The 17,226-nt window shown below is 45.9% G+C and overlaps 2 protein-coding genes across 5 annotated transcripts in view; one reads left to right on the top strand and one right to left on the bottom strand.

Moving 5' to 3' along the window:
• Nucleotides 1–3,970, top strand: part of cpsf1 (cleavage and polyadenylation specific factor 1) — a 19,873-nt gene extending 15,903 nt beyond the window's left edge. For both annotated transcript variants that reach the window (XM_030347646.1, XM_030347647.1), the window contains 7 exons: nt 206–382; nt 973–1,039; nt 1,126–1,173; nt 1,426–1,581; nt 1,897–2,026; nt 3,412–3,550; nt 3,741–3,970. In XM_030347646.1, the coding sequence (XP_030203506.1) occupies nt 206–382; nt 973–1,039; nt 1,126–1,173; nt 1,426–1,581; nt 1,897–2,026; nt 3,412–3,550; nt 3,741–3,788 (765 nt within the window). In that variant the 3' untranslated portion in view covers nt 3,789–3,970. The remainder of the gene's footprint in view (nt 1–205; nt 383–972; nt 1,040–1,125; nt 1,174–1,425; nt 1,582–1,896; nt 2,027–3,411; nt 3,551–3,740) is intronic.
• On the bottom strand, nt 3,958–15,526 carry adck5 (aarF domain containing kinase 5). 3 transcript variants are annotated; one of them, XM_030347652.1, is made up of 16 exons: nt 15,145–15,525; nt 13,882–14,103; nt 13,102–13,193; nt 12,865–13,011; nt 12,704–12,779; nt 12,198–12,398; nt 11,883–12,023; nt 11,655–11,768; nt 11,376–11,507; nt 11,031–11,114; nt 10,847–10,928; nt 10,314–10,392; nt 9,854–9,945; nt 7,460–7,712; nt 4,657–4,773; nt 3,958–4,566 (listed from the first exon to the last, which is right to left on the bottom strand). In XM_030347652.1, the coding sequence occupies exons 2-16, from the start codon at nt 13,903–13,905 to the stop codon at nt 4,464–4,466; spliced, it is 1,737 nt and encodes a 578-aa protein (XP_030203512.1). In that variant the 5' UTR covers nt 13,906–14,103; nt 15,145–15,525; the 3' UTR covers nt 3,958–4,463. The 3 variants fall into 3 exon arrangements, with proteins under 3 accessions (XP_030203512.1, XP_030203513.1, XP_030203514.1); XM_030347654.1 differs by having other exon boundaries at nt 3,964–4,566; nt 12,198–12,393; nt 15,145–15,526; XM_030347653.1 differs by lacking the exon at nt 15,145–15,525 and having other exon boundaries at nt 13,882–14,211.
• Between the last annotated feature and the right edge of the window lie 1,700 nt (nt 15,527–17,226).

The following is a 17,226-nucleotide window of genomic DNA, read 5'->3' on the forward strand; positions in this document are numbered from 1 at the left end:
GTGCTAAAGCGCCGTGCGCCACAAAATATAAGAGTTTCTGTGCTCTCTCGATCGTCAATGAGCTCCTCTTTGAGCCTAGCAGCAACTAGTTTTAGTCACTTGGGTTTCACCGCAACCTTTTTATCATTGCGTGGTTCCATCGTGGGCTGCCTATTCTTTTGGCGCTCCGACCGATTCCACCCTCCCGGTCGTCCTCCTCCCACAGATCTTCCTGTGGAGCCTGAAGGACAACGACCTCACGGGCATGGCCTTCATCGACACGCAGCTCCACATCCACCAGATGTTCAGCATCAAGAACTTCATCCTGGCGGCGGACCTCATGAAGAGCGTCTCGCTGCTGCGCTACCAGACGGAGAGCAAGACCCTCTCCCTCGTTAGCCGGGTGGGTGGCATCACAACTGTTGGAATGGTGGTGAATAGGCGTTCTCGTTGTTAATGTGCATCGGTAGCCTCCTCCTTTTGGGTACATCGAGCTGTTGTGGTTTATTTGAATGATTTACGCTCACGTTCAAAAGTTTGGGGTCACCCAGACCAGTTCATGTTATCCATACTTTTTACACTTTTATTAAGGTGTCCAGCTGTGCTAACAAAATTGCACAAGGGTTTTCTAATCATCAACTAGCCTTTAAACACGATTAGCTAAACAATGTACCATTAGACCACAGGAGTGATGGTGGTGGGAAATGGGCCTCTGTGCACCTATGTAGATATCCCATAAAAGATCTGCCGTTTCCAGCTAGTATAGTCCTTTTACCACACTAACAATGGCTAGACTCTATTTCTGATTAATTTCATGTTATCTTCATTGAAAAAACAGTAGTGTACACGGGAACATCGTAGCTGAACTGAAACCAAATGGTCCTGAAGAGAAAAGCCTGACCGTTCCAGATTGTGTTAACTCAAATCCAGATCCAGAGCCCAGTTCTACCGTCAGTCTTCCTGACCTACTTCCTGTTTATTTGTTTGTAACAGGACGCAAAGCCCTTGGAGGTTTACAGCATTGAGTTCTTGGTGGACAACAACCAGCTGGGCTTCTTGGGTAACGTTGTATTCAGCTATAGAGCTAAACATCAGTTAACTATTATGAAGTATGAGTGATCTCATGGATTCTTTCTCTGACTTTAGTGTCGGACCGAGACAAGAACCTTTCGGTCTACATGTATCTACCTGAAGGTAAGGCTGTGAGGCTGATACTCACTCTATCGCTGTTTTAATAACCAAACTACTATTATTAAGCAAAATAAACCCAAGAATGATACATTATTCAGATATGCTTGGAAAATAAAAGCTAATACTGAGTTGAAGAAAGTTGCATACGTGGGGCTAGTTGTATGCTTATGTTAAACATATGCACACACACACGGGTTGCCCACTCACAGCCCTGTATTGCGTGCCACTCAACGGGGTTTGTTGTGGGGTTGCCAGCTAAGGAGAGCTTCGGGGGCATGCGGCTGCTGCGGCGGGCCGACTTCAACGCCGGCGCCAACGTCAACACCTTCTGGAGGATGCCCTGCAGGGGGTCCCAGGACGTGGCCAGCAAGAAGACCCTCACCTGGGACAACAAGCAGATCACCTGGTTCGGTATGTGGCTCTGGCTCTCTCTCTCTCTCTGGCTCCCTCTCTCTCCTCAGGCTGACTCTCTCTGGCTCTCACTAGCTCCCTCTCTCTCTCTGGCTCCCTCTCTCTCCTCAGGCTGACTCTCTCTGGCTCTCACTAGCTCCCTCTCTCTCTGGCTGGCCCGCCCGCTCTGATCAAACCCAAACGTTTGACCCCAAAAAGAAAGTTGTATGTGTAGAAGAATGCCCGCCTTCCTGAACCCTTATGTTAAAGTCTATTCTCCAGTGCTTCATCCATACTATGGAAGTGTAATCTGTGAGTGTCGCTGTGCTTCCTCAGCCACGCTGGACGGAGGACTGGGCCTGCTGCTCCCCATGCAGGAGAAGACGTACCGCCGACTGCTCATGTTGCAGAACGCCCTGAACACCATGCTGCCCCACCACGCCGGCCTCAACCCCAAGGCCTTCAGGTACACACACATGAAACATCACTTATGAAAGGATTCGGCCGCTTTGCGAAGACCACAGGTTCATTGTTGACATTTTTTATTCCCAGATCAGCAATTTTTTGTTTTTAGCTCACCCCCTCTTGTCCAACACAAGTACGTACATACCAACTGCCCAGGCTAGGTAGCTTCCTCCAATAGTGCCCACAAATGATCAGAGCCACACGTTTGGTTCTGTGTTGACGCCCCACTGTGAATCCTCACTGACTCAGAGACTCTGGCGTGCAGTTAGAGTTCAGAGTAGTTTGGATTATTAGCCGAAATGCAGAGTTGGGTCAAATCACTGATTGGTGCAGCTGTCTTCATATAGGGAACTCCTAAAAGGAGTTCAATGTCTCATCAACAGAGGGCCTAGTAATTAGCTGGCCTGGCATCGCCAGATTAACTGCAAACTGCAATTAGTCTGGACCCTCTCGGTTCATTTTCGATTTTCCAAAGGGCCTAACCGACGGGCAGACCAAAAGGCCCCTGGACAGGCCTACCCCAATCACGGCCATCTTTCTCCTCAACAAAAGCTTTAAGTGTAATCGGTTGTTCTTCTTTGAGTGAAAATGCACCATACAGTTTTTCTTTTATAACGGAATCAACGGAATAATAACGGAATCAAAAGGGCGTTCCACAGCCGCGTCCAGAGGCATTTTTCAGCACCCGTAGATGACGCCCCTTGGCAATCTAAAATTAATTAAAGGTTGTATCAACGATTCTAGGCCGAAACATAAATGATCACATTCATCTGATCTTTCCTCATGATCCGATGGCTGCCCGCCCCATAAGCAGGCCGTCAAAAAAAACGCGTCTCTGGAGGCTGCCTATGCCCGAGATCCCACACAAAAACAAATGGTACTACCAACCACTCAAAACCCAAATAAATAGTATTCCAACAAATCACCGACAAGGGGTGGGTGTTCTGGGGTTTTGCGCTGCGATCATGATAGTTTTACTGGATGCACGAAATGCGGAAGGGAGGGGTGTGCTGGCTGTTTGTTTGGGATCTTGCTTCAAATACCAACAGAAGTGACGTCACCCAACATCGCCGATACAACCTTTAAGGTTCCTGACAAACACATTTGTGAATTAGTCCGCCGTTGTGTACCCTCATATTAAAATAGTACAGTCCTATTGTACTGCACAACCTAGCTTTGTAAAAAAAAATACAAGACGGAGTGCAGAGTAACCATAGGGATTGGAAAAAGTTCATGGTTCAATCAAGCAGTGTGCACATACAAGTGCTTCATATTAAACAGCAGTGTTACAGCAAAGTGTATTCCCACACTTTATTATACAGTGATCTGCAGTTGACGCCAATGACTGTAGAACAGTGTTTAACCGAGGCGCGTGGTGTGCTCCAGAATGCTCCACAGCGACCGGCGGACGTTGCAGAACGCCGTGCGCAACGTGCTGGACGGGGAGCTGCTCAACAAGTACCTGTACCTCAGCACCATGGAGCGCAGCGAGCTGGCCAAGAAGATCGGCACCACGCAGGACATTGTGAGTATGAGCTGAAGCTCAGCACTCTGTTTTGGGGGTCGATTTAAATAGGTACTCTAAGGAGTTGTTAGAAGTGCCATACCAATCCAATCAGCAGAGGGTGAGGAAAGTGCTCCGTGAACACAACAATAGTGGAGATAGGGGGTGTGTAGTGTTTGAAACTTTTTTTATAATTGTCATTCCTCCCCAGATCTTGGATGACCTCCTGGAGATTGACAGAGTAACGGCTCACTTCTGAGCTACAACATTCCCATGTCCGCATATTCCCACCAGCCATTTATTTTATAGTAAAAGAATATGAAATGAAGAAAAAAATAGTCAGTTTTTTTTGTGAACATGAATTGTGTAATTGTGTGAACAAATTCTTTTTCAATATTTTGTACACAAATTGATGATTAAACTCAATCTCAGAATCCTGAATTTTGTTCTTTATTTGTATGATGTGCATAGTCAGATGAGTGCCATTGAGGAAAAGGCTTCACATGTTCAAATACAAATTTAAATGAAAACATTGCCTCTTGTTATTTGCATCAAGGTTTTAAATGATATCTGACATAAAACATAACTAACATCACTGGAGAAAATGTTCTCCAACGACAAGTTTCCTGAAGTTTTATTTAAAAAAGGTTTGCCTAGAATTGGAGACTAAAATACAAAATAAAGTTAAATAGATTAGCTAAACATAAAATTGTACATTATGGTAAAAACATTAAACGTCTGTCGATCAGTTGGGAGCAATTCTCCTACAATATAAAAAAAAGTGAGCTCTTCACAGCCTTGAGTACATTCCTAGCGATGCCCATGGACTATCACAATGGGATCTGGTGAAAAATCAAAGCAATTCTGCCTTGTTCTTCATGCAGTCCTTGCGTAGTGACCAATATTCTCTGGTCCTTAGAGGTGTTCACTCCCTCTACCTCAGGTACTCGTACGCCTCAGCATCCAGGGACACCAGACCAAAATAGGACAGCAGGTTCACAAAGGATCGCGTCAGACTCATCATTGCCATCTCGGAACTGAAAAAAATAAACATAATTCCAATCTTATCTAAAGACATCTAGAATCAGAACTCTAAGGTTTGTTTTTGGAACTCGCTCCATACATACCGCAAGGCCAGCTCAAACTTCAGGCTCTCCCAAGCCGTCCGCATCCAGCACAGTGCTCTGAGTTTGGACAACACCCCTGTGCTCTCCGCCTGGAACTGTCCCCACCCACGCACCGCACTAAAGGACAGAACAGCGTTTTAAACAGTAACCATACACATATTCAGTGCACTGATAAACACGTCAAAGTAACTACACTCTAAACCAGGGGTCACCAACCTTTTTGAACCTGAGAGCTACTTCATGGGTACTGAGTGATACGGGGCACCCCGTTTGATACGCTCTTCTGAAATAACTAATTTGCTCAATTTGCCTTTAGTTAAAGGTTGGGTAGGTGATTCGCTTTTTTGGCCATTTTTGCAAAATTACTTGAAATCCTTATCATAACCCGCTTACAGCCACTGAGTTAGAAGTACTGACATGAAAATTAAACAAGTCAATCATCTGTGGAACGGGCAGGGCTCGAAAAACTCCAGCCAATCATTTCCATTGCCACCGAGTTGCATTGGACAGTAAGTACGTCAATCAAACGGTCGTACTGCACTCCCCCTCCCCCGCGCCCCGCGCGCGACCCCTTCGTGCAGTACTCGTGACCCAGAGCTCGTGACCCAGAGCAAGCTCCTGTTTGTTGTTATCCTGCGGTAGCTACTGGAACTAGTTAATCCACATTTGGACCTAGCAGAAGAAGAACATTTCCATGGCAGACAAGACGCCACCATCCCCACCACCACCACCACCACCAGCAAAGAGAAGGAAAACTCTTTTTCAGAGAGTAATTGATAATAAAAACGCTGAAAGAGAAAAACTGAAATCAAGAATAATCCTAGGCGCTGCTTTCGAACGTTGGCGGCAACTGAAGGACGAGAAGGGTCTAAAAACCGATGCTTGTGTGGCGGTTGACCTAGTTTCAAAGTTTATACCGTTTATACTCGGTAATACCGGGTATAAGAGTGTATTACTCGGTGTGAAAATGTCCACACCGCGGCAACCCTAGTGAAAACCAGGACTTCCAATACAATTATATGAAACAAACATACATTTTCTAAAAATAGTAATGATTTATGTGACCGTTTAATGTTTATAACATCTGGTGCAACCATAGCAGCGCCAGCGAGGACGTATTCTCAGCAGGGGGTGCTGGGAAAAAAAAACCTCAGCCTGCACTAGACTCGCAACTCGTTACATTGATAAAAAAAGATGTATAGCAGCGCAGCTCAATTACACCAGTGCATGCGCGCACAGTTGAAAATCGATCGTTCACATCCAGCTGCTCCCAGAACAAGTTTAGCGCACCACCGCTACCCTCACACTTTTTCATATATCCTTTTTTCAGCACTAGGTCATATGAGCATTAAATAAATGCTGCGTCTCAAAATGCCTTGGACAGCAGCGAGGATGACTCGCTTTGCCACGGGCCGAAACAGTTCGGAGCGACCACAGCCAGAGCGAACACAGCGGGGCAGAGGAGTGTCAGGAATAGTCTTTGGTGTACACATCAGTACGGCCTATTTGCACTACTGTGTAGTGGCAATGCAGTGTTTTATTCGATGCCTTTTTATTTTCGTATATTATTTCAATGAATACAATTTATTTATTCATAAAAACCGGATCTGGTCTTCAAATCTTTTTTCCAAATATAGGTCGTCTTACAATGGGGTTTGTGTTTATATTCGGACCAATACGGTACAGCGGGCGCTCACATGACGTTAAGCATTTCCTGGTGTATAATGTGACGCTTCAGAACCTAAAATCCCGTTGCTCCCCGTTGACACGACAACACATAACCGGCGTTTTCAGAAATCTCCACTTTGGCCGGAGTTTTTAGAAATGATCGTTTTCTGTGATAAGACAGGGCCTCGGACAGGGGGTGTTGCAGCACCCCCAGCACCCCTACTTCCCGCGGTACTGGGTGCAACTTACAGCTGAATGTAGTGCCATGTTGTTAAACGAAAACCTACGCTAGCCTGGCTCGCTCTCGCGCATCTCTGTTCGCGCTCGTGCATGATTGCGCGTCCAGGTACTTGGAATGGGTGGAGTCAGAGTCAGCGTTGAAGGAGAGGGGGTAGGACCATGTGAGTTGTGTATTTTCAAAATCTGCTGGCGTTTCGCAAATCACCTACCCAACCTTTAAATATTATTAATGATTAATGGTACTCATCTATGTGAAGACACTGATCATGTGAATGATTTCTCACAATAATTATCAACAATGACCTAAAAAAAAGGTGGGAAAGAGTTGTTCAAGAATGAGTAGTGCTATGTTTAGAACAGGCCTGCGTGCGCCTCATATGGTCCTTGCGTGCGCCTCATATGGCCTTGCGGGCGCCCTGGTGCCGCGGGCACTGTGGTGGTGACCCCTGCTCTAAACGGTCATATCTGCCACATTACACATCCATCCGTACCGTAACGGCTCTTCACGTTCTGGCCAGCGCTGCTGATTAAAACAAACAGCCGGTAACGTTTGGCAAGTGAAAGGTGTCCGGATCAGCCTTCCTTACATTTTCAGAGGAAAGTGTGGATATTATTCCATTTTAGGGTTTATACTGGTAACCGGAAAGGTTGCTAGTTCGATCCCCGGCTCCTCCTCGCCGAGTGTCGAGGCGTCTCTGAGGCGAGACGCCTCACCCTGACTGCTCCTGACCAGCTGGCTGGCGCCCTGCGTGGTTGACGGCGTGAATGTGTGCCTGAATGGCTGTAAGACGCTTTGGATAACAGCATCAGCAAATCGCCTGAACGTAAAACGTCTCGTTCCCCAGCGACCGCGTCGGCCAACGCTTAACCCTCAACATGCCCCCGCGGCCTTCACCTCTTGGCCATGACGTAGTAGCGGTCCACCGGGGCGCCCAGGGAGATGTTGATGCTTCGCACCGTGTTGAGGTTGCGGAACACCAGCAGCATGGGCCGGGGCATGGACTTGAGCACCCGCATGATGCTCTGGAAGCGGTGCACGGCCATGTCCTGCATGTAGGCCGTCTCCTCCCGGCTCAGCAGGCTGGACAGGCCCAGCTCCCGCATGTTGATGGGCCGCTGCAGCAGCATCTCGCTGAACAGGAAGTACTCTGCGGAGGGAGGGGCGATTCATTATTCGGTCTGTCCTAGCGTGCTGCGGAGAATGCGACTGGACTCTCCTTATGGTTAACCCGGCCAGATCCCCTTTCATATGTTTGGCCTGTAATGTATGCATGTCAATTACGACACCGCTTGCACCCCATAATCATCCCTGGAAGGAGGGACCCCCCACTCTTTGTTCCTCCTCAAGATTTCTTCCTTGCTAATTAAGTGTTTTTTTATTTTTTTATTTTCTAAAAAGGCCAAATATTTGGCCTTTTAAGAAAATAAAAAAAATAGCCCTTTGAGACTGTTCTTTGTTTAAAACGCGTCATATATGTTATTCATGATCTTCGACAGTTACCCATGGCATTTTATCAAAGTGAGGCCATTATTTAGGGAGAACTGGTGCAATTCTGTCGTTTTAGCCGTCCTCCATCCAGCGGTGAGTGAATGCTCTCCACTGCTCTGAATACAAGTTGCGTGGGTCAAAGCCAAGGCCCTTGGACGTCAGGACAAGGGGACTGAGGGCTAAGTGAGTCTTCTGAGCAGAGACGGTAGCAGTGTGACACTTCTGTAGGTTTCAATGCTGATTGGAACGCAGCCCAAGAATTCACTAGATGAGTTCTTGGATTAAAATAAATAATTCAACGTGAAATAAAGACCTTGAAAGTGCTTGGAGCAATAAAGAGGTCCTCAACAGTGCTTGGCTTTAGCCTAGCAGGATGCAAGTTTGAGCCTTGTGTGATCCGTCAGCTCAACATTCACCTATGAACCAATCTTTATACATCTGGAGTGCTGGGCCAAGCTTGTAAAGACGTTCTTCCTATCCAACAAGGGGCACACCCAGCCCAGGGGGGACCCTAGAAAGTAATGAATGATGAGTGTGTTCATTGTTGACATAATGAGTGATAAAGTGTTCAGATGCTGCTGGCCATTACATTTTAGTTTTAACCTGTCATTGGCTGCGGCTTTATTGCTGAAACACACATTACTACGTCAGAAATACACTCCATCACTGCCCACGGCATATTCCGACCACCCAGCCAGACCAGATTGGAGTTTATAATAATAAAGCCTTATTTCCTGGGTGTATAAATGTATATAATAATGCAATTTATTTTGTTCCAGCCCAGTTACTGCGAGCGGAAGTCCGTCACAGTAGCGTGCACATCTATTTTGCTTCACCTCTGCTGCTGCTGCTTGAGCCTTCATTTGGGCCTGGAAAGCCCCTGAATCGGTCCTTGAAATGCATCCTTAGTTCCCAGATGTGAGAATGTACATACAGTGACACTGAAGTGAACCGAACACTGATTTCACTTTTTACCAAAGAGCCGGTCCGTTGCAACTGGTGGGTGGAATCAAGCCAAAGTTTACCATAGCTCATGACCAGGATATTTAACATCAAAGAATCCACACTGCCCCCCTCTCAGTTTCTGGCTCTCATTCTGTGAGCATGTGCAGTGAAGTGCGAACACAGAATCCAACATTGTGGATGTGATCGTTTGTGGGCGCTATTGGAAAAAGCTTCCTAGCCCTGAAGCTTACAAACCAAGATACAGCCCCGGTAGCTTCAATACACTCGTTTGGAATATAATGGATGTCAATGGATGGCTCACTGCCCGTTTCGGAATGCGTCTACATTGCAGGAGGGGGCGAGTTGATCATGGCTGATTAACATCTCGGGGTGGACGATGTCAACCAAGAACATAGGGTCTTATCAAGCAAGCCACATCTTTTAGCCTCTTGGACTCTGACAATAGAACACCAGGGTGTGGGGTTCCCATACCCAGCGTCAGGCATTATAACGCTAATACACAACAAGGGTACTCGCTTAAATAAAAAGGCATAAAACATGAGCATGGGACTTAACCAGGGGAATAACAAGTTTTTTAAATGTCAGAGTTTGAGTTGCAGCTGAACCGCGGTCAGTTACACTTTATAATATAATTTTTCTTGCACTGAACAGAAACATGGCTGTCCTTCATAGTTCCGTATCAACAAATTATAACTTACAATGATTGTTTGTTTTGCCTAGTTTAGAATCAGATAAGCATGGCTGAGTTTGCCTTTCCTCTATGTTTTTTTAGCCATAAAAACATAGAGGAGTCGTTCATCAAGCTGTTCTGTATACAGGACAAACTGTCCTCACCTTCGACCCCGAGCGCGGCCGAGTGTTTCTTCATGGCGGCCTCGTCACGCAGAATGATGGCCCTCCATAGCTTACAGAGGGACGCGCGGTCGCTGCAAAGGTCAAAGTTCACACTCAGTTAGAGTCCGAGATCACCCCTTCATCTCCGGGTCCACTGTAAACATTAGGTAAGGCAAGGGTTAAATTGTGGACAGGCCAAGTCTGTTATTTTAAGTCTATTTGGCAATTAAAATTGACACTTCAAATTTAATTTAATTCATTTTGAATGAAGACAATTTCTAGGACAGAACTTTGTTATCTGCCAATAGTCAAACAGCTATGAATAACCCGTCCAAAAATGCAGACATTTTGTGTGAAACCACGCAGCCCTGTGCTTTAAAATCAGCCGTGCTAATCTGCTTCTAAACTGGGCAGAACAAACCCATGACGACAGCACCTTGAAGGGAGATGGATGCTGTACCTTTGACTGAGGTGCTGATACAAGCCATGGTCCAACAGCACCAGCTCTGCCTTGTTGTCCTGACCTCGTCTCACTAAGACTGCAGCACAAGCACATAATCAGAGCCTTGCGCTTGTAGTGTGACAGAGTGGGCGGTCAACAGCAATTATACACTCTTACATGCACACCTCTTACATTATCGCAGTGTTTTCACAATGTCAGCATGGTTCTGTAATCAGGGTGTCTTAATCAGGGTGTTATAATTAAATCATGCACCTGCATTAGGAAATTCTAAAATGAGTAATCAATGCCAAAATAAATCACACCTTTATCTCTTGTGTGTGTGCGCATGTCTATAGTGGTAAGGTGTAATGTGTTCGTTCACTAGCATTACATCTATACACATGGACAGAAATGTTAACACATATAATACATTTCTGTGGTGTGCTCTCGAGTGAGGAACCCGATCAAGTCATCCATCCTGCCCCTCTGGTTTAATCCATTGATCCCGGTCCATTAACTTGCGGTGAAGACCTGATATACACGTTACCCACCGTTGCCTGGGTGTGGGTCTGCGTGAATGAAGCCTGTGCTGAAGATTTGCTCTGCAAACGTGCAGATCAGTTTGTCAGCCGTCTGCAAGGCACATAGTGTGTGTCGTGTTATAATGCTGCGGTGATCATCACGGTGCTCATGGCTGGTACCATCATCATCATCATCATCATCTTCATCGCTTACGTCTTTCAAACTTAGTCCTTGTTTCTTGATCTCTGCCACGTTGTTCACTTTGCAGCCCTCGCAGAACTCCGCCGTCAGCACCCTCTTTAAGCGGAACAAACAACAAAACAAGGGTGACTTCATCAGTGGCATGCCCAGACACATTGAGAAGGGAGACAAGGAGTTGCAAAGTATATAACAGAGCCTACCCAGCCTTCCAAATGGAAAACGCATATGTTACTACTTTTTTTTATTATTATGCAAAATTTAGTAGGAATGGCAATCAGGAGTAGCCAATCACATTTCTGTGGGAACATGTGCCTTCAAGGCTAACCCCCAGAAATCAATGCTACTATTCCCCCTCACCTTACTGGTTTCCTTCCAGAAGACTTTGGGAACAACGATAAATTTCAAGTGATTGAGCTCCACTGCGCACCTCTCTGAGTTCTTGGCCTCATTTTCAAAGTCCAACTCTTGGGCTAACGTCTCCTTCAGGTCCTGAGTTGATCAAGAATCACAGCGTCAATCGAACATCACCATCCATCATAAGATCAAAAAACAAATCAAAAAACGTCATTGCATTTATTCAATATTAGCGAAAACAAATTCAAGGATCGTTGCTTGTCCCTAACCTAGAATGCCAACCTTGAGAACCCATCTGAATCCAAAGCTGGGGTGCATGAACTCAACAATGTCCAGGAGGAACTCCAAAGTCTGGATGTCGCCGTCGAAGCGGTGCCTGAGGTCTATGTATTGCACCTGTGGGGAAACAAACCAACAAAACGACACGGCTTTCAAACCCAACAGAGTGTGGGGAAGAAGAAGACTCTCAGATACTTTAGTCCCGGCGAACGCAACACACACGGTACCAACCTTCACAGCAACAGGTGTGCCGTCAAACAGTTCCGCTTTGTGGACCTGGGCTAAGCTGGCTGCGGCTATCGGCTCTGGGTCAAACTTTCTAAATAGCTCATCTGGGGATTTACCAAAGTCTTCTTGAAACAGAGCGTCCACCTGTCATTCAGGAAACAGGGGTACAAGCAAAAGTGCACCACTGATCATCTTCTCCCAACAACAAGTATAACAACCAAATACAACCAGTTTTTAACCCTCTCCCTGTGAATACGGACCGTGTTGCGTCGATATTACCCCTCCCGATAAAACAACGGCGGCGACTCTGAAACGCACCTCTTTGTAGCCCCTGATCAGCGCCTTGTCCTCCAGTATCTGCAGCGTACGGATGTACTCGACGGGGAAGAGGTGGTTGAAGGAGCACAGGCCCTGGCCCAGCTTGATGTAGATCCCCCCGTTCCTCACCGCGCCGCCCACCATGCGGTCCGCCGCCCTCTGGTGGCACGCAGACATGGCCGCCAGGTAGGGTGGGCTGCTCTGGCAGGGCGACACACATTTGTGACACAGGTTTAGTTCCACTTGAGTTAAAGCCTTGCCGCTATGCGGACAACTTTGCTTGTGGTGCATTACGCAGCAAGGCGAAATTTGAGCTCACGCGTGTGCGAGTGTTAAAAGTGGGCACGTTTGAACGGAAAGGGCTAGTGATGTCAATTTCTCTTTTTGCACAGACATGCGGTCTCTGAGCTCGAATAGAAGTCGGCTGAAAATAGGAAAGTTTGGAAAGTTTTCCACTTTCTATGATGCCTCAACCCATTGATTTTAAAAATGCTAATCAATTATACCTCATCGAGGTGGCGTAGCGCCACGTTGGTGGTCCACCAGTAGTCCGCCGAGATGATGCAACCGATCGCCATCGATCTGAGGAGAGTCGATAAACATTGTTTATTTTAAAAGAACCAGTACACTGTAATGTGGCTTGATGATGATGATGACGTAATCAGACCTGCAGAGCCGTCTTTTGCCGGCCACAATGTTCCTGATTTTCCTTCTCTGCTGAAAGTCGGCGAGGGCGTATCCAAAACCCCCCATCGCAACAGCAGCCGTGACCCCTAAAACAGCCTTCCGTCTCCGCGTCAAGCTCCTCCCGTCCCTGGAAAGGACAATAAGTCGAGCCTGAATCTAGTGGGTACAGACAGGGAACAGATGAGGGGAACACATGTTGTTGATGTACAATTCTCACCTCAGGGAGGTACTCAGCGATCGCAGGTGATGTGGTGAGCCGGGATGTGCACATCTGGAGAACAGGGACGTTTGGCCCACGCACAAGCGCACCTATAAGAAGGAGGATGGGGTCAAGTCAAACTGCATGGGGAACCGCTCTGCAACACCTAGCCAGGAATAGCATTGGAGACGTATTGACGTGATAGCAATAGCCGTTGATTTGGGTGGGGGTCTGCCTCAAGGCCACTGTGACCAGCCTAGAAACAATGTTGTTTTACCACCAGTCCCTGTGTGTGTAAGGGACAAAATGTCTTTACACTGACAAATTGGTTTACTGATTAGCCTTAGCCTGGGTCAGGGACTTCCACAGTACCAGGTTAGTAGTCTCAGTTTCTACACCACTTAAATATTTAAAGGAATGTGAAACTCCCTAAGTGATGCCAAGGCTTCAGTGGTCTAAATGACATTCTTTGACATTCTTTATTTACAACATCATTTCTTTCATAAAATGATAGAGGAGTCTTAAAAAAAATGGACACAATTGTCCTTCCACGTTTCTACCCTAACAACTTAGCATTGAGCTGCCGATGTAAAACAGGTCTAACTGAACGACTCGTCTGTTAGGTTGGTTATGTGGGTTATGTTTCGAGAGCCTTTTCAGTCTAAGCGGACTGGGGTCACTGCTAGGTTGTACTCCTGTGCTGGTCCTGTTGGCGACCACTGAAGAACATTAGACTGATCTAGAATGCCGACTCCCGCTCCAAATACAGTTAAACAACACAAAACACTGAGACATTACCACTTTAGATGCCTCCATAGCCATATTTCCTGGGCGCCGAGCAGAGCTGTCACTGCGGTAGATGATTCAACTAATGTATTCTTCGTCTCGGCAACAATATAACCTTCTGTACGCGGTTGATCTTTCTGTCTCGAACCTCCCCTATATGTGAGACTCCGCCCAAACCGCGTAGCACGGGCGGCTACGTAGTGGGTCACGTGGAAGCCGTCCCCCGGTTTGCCCCTGTAAAAAATATTGAGAAAATAATTTGACCTCCAACCCTTTTAGGTCAAACAACAACCAGTCTTTCAATCATTAATCCATTGAACTTTTTTTTTTAAATATAAGTTCGTCTTCATGCTTAATGAGCTTGTTCGTCCCTGATTGGTCGGTTTGTCCCGCCCAGGCCCATTTAGAAGAATCAGCTGTTCAGCTATTCATTCACAGTCCCATTGCATTTCATTACGCTATTTTACATCACGTATTTCCATTGACGCTTTTCCATTCAATTAAAGGTTGAAGCTGATGCATTCAGCTGATGGGACAACCTCTACCCCATGCAAAATAAGAATGAATACACTCACATTCAACTACATCTCATCTCACTAGCACCTTAAACATCCTGAATGTACCAATTTGCACTACAAAAAAAACTGGACAACACCACTGTTCAATACCGCTTACCTCAGCTGCTATTCTTATTTATCTGTAAATTTGATCTTAATTAGTTATTAGTATATTTTATCTTTATTTGTTAAAATATATTTTGGCTTTCTTTCTATATATATAAAAAAGATTATATATTCTATTCTACCTTGAACATACAAATCAGAAATTGCAAAAAATCTAGCAAGTATATACAATTTATGAGTTAGAACAAAGTGATAAATGGCTTCGGGAGCCACATCTTAGAAACAAGAGATCGTAAATATTGGTTAATTCATTAATTTATTTCTATTTTCATGGGCAATCTCAGAAAGTATGCAGTCTGAGCAGATCAGATAAAGCCTGAGACAGAAGATCAATGCGGCTTCTGCTGTCAACTGTAGAGCTCGGTGCATCATTGTGGAGCCAGTAGGAAAAAAATCTGAATTTTGCTGAAACCTCCACTGAGGGAGCAGCAAACCGCTTGGCAGAGACAGAGTGTCGTGGATGGGCTGTGTGTCTATTCAGGGTGCGGAGGAGTGGTGTAGTGTGGGAGAACTTCGGTTTGTTGAGGACTAGCCAGACTACTGCATTCTGGGTGAGCTGTAGGGGACACATGGCGCACGCAGGCAGACCAACCGGAAGGGAGTCGCAGCAGTCGCCTTGGCCTTCAGACTGAGGTATGGGCGTCTTCTCCTTGATGACCTGGAGCATGACTCTGCTGGAGTGGGTGGTCGCAGAGGGGATGCTTGCCCGGGGCAGCGGTCCCCATTAGTCTCCATGCTGTCCGAGCCTCAGACATCACAGACTCTGTGTGGTGTCTGAGGGTCGCTAAGCTTCTTCATCCATGAAGTCTCCATCCATATTGATCACTCCGTGGCACATAGTAATCAATATGGATGGAGACTTCATGGATGAAGAAGCTTTCCCTTGAACGAAGAGGAAATTGAATGCATTTATAGAGAGCTTTCTAACCAGTGGCCACTCAAAGCGCTTTACAATATTGCCTCACATTCACCCATTAATTCCACACATTCATACATCCACGCACCGACGGCGGTGGCAGCCATGCAAGGTGACAGCCAGCTCGTCAGGAGCAGTCAGGGTAAGAGGGGGCTTGCTCAGGGACACCTCGACACTGGGAGGAGACGGGGACCTAACTAGCAACCTTCCGGATACCAGCCAACCCGCTCTACCTCCTGAGCCTCATGGCCTCCCCAAGAGCAGCTCAGCCTTGTGAGGATGGAGCTCCAGGTGGTGTGTGGACATCCACTGAGAGATGGCATCCAGACGCGCCATCCTGGTTTGACACCGTGACAACACAGAATCAGTTGTCATCTGAATAGCAGTGGTAGGAGAAGCCATTTGACCGAATGACAGACCCCAGTGACTTGATGCACCCTGAGGGCCTCTTAGGCCCAATCCCCTTTCTACCCCTTACCCCTTCCCCTTACCCCTCCCCCTTGTTTTGAAGGGGTAAGGGGTAGAAATGAGATGAACTGGAGACTGGTGAGGGTCGAGATCTTTGAGCTAAGAGTTCTCAACTGTTTTCGAAATAAAGAGAGACAGGTCTGGAATTTGTTACATCACATTGGTTGAGTCAGGTTTTTTTTTTTTAAAGTTGGTTCAATCTTGCTTTAAGAGTGTTTGAAAAGAAAAAACAGTTGTCAAAGAGGTATTGTTGAGATTGGTGATGAAACTAAGGAGGTTTGGAGAGATACACCGAAGGTGAGAGGGGATAGGGTCGAGAGCTGGCAGGGCGGTGGGAAGGAACCAGGGCGAGCCCGCTGATAGGAGGACAGAGAGAGTCCACACAAGAGGAAAAGGTGGAGAGAAGGTAGCGCCTTGCAATCCGGAGGCATGGGTGAGAAGGAATCACGTACACGCAACACTTCACTGTCAGCTATAGTATTTAACAGCAACTTCTAAACAACGTGCTATTCTGTTTGTTTGTTATATTGCTACAAACTAGTCTGAAAACCTTTAAGTTTGAAAAAAACAGGACACTCTTGTTCATAGAAGTGCGATAGCTTCCACACGGGTGGGGGGTATGACTACTATACAATTATACTTTGATTGATTAGCGATATGTCTCTACTCCTGGGATGCGTTATCTGTGATGGATCAGCAAAATATATTTAACAACTCTAGGAGAAATATTAATAACGAAAATGAAAGAATGAGAATGTGTTCCATTGTTAAGTGATAGAAATCATTGATCTTGGTAAGATGGTTATATAAAGAAAACACTACCATATAGATACAATTTGAATATAGATTATAAATATATAATGTGCAGGTGTGCAAGTGGCAACATGATTAATCAGTTAAAATCTCACTAAACCCAACACAGACAACATGCATCCTTTGCTGCACCGCAGTGAACTGTGCTTCAATGGTAATAAAACAAGGGCCTGCAACAGTTTATTGCTAACTATTACTATGTATCTATGTTTACATGTGTGCTGTTTATAAAACGTTGTTTTGTGTTTCCTCATGTTCGTGCTATTGAATATATGTAAACAATAAATTGTTGGATTAACCCATTTTACTTTCAGGAATATAAGCATAATTTGGTTGAACATAACATAGGTTTCTCAAGGTTTTCTCATCCACAAGGCAGGCTATTTTGGCAACTGCGCATTAGACCCAGTGTTATGGTTGTGTATGTTCATGTGGCAACATGGAAACAAAGAAAAAATAAAAGACACCCATGAGATC

Source organism: Gadus morhua, chromosome 22, assembly GCF_902167405.1.
Source record: "Gadus morhua chromosome 22, gadMor3.0, whole genome shotgun sequence".
NCBI lineage: Eukaryota > Metazoa > Chordata > Actinopteri > Gadiformes > Gadidae > Gadus > Gadus morhua.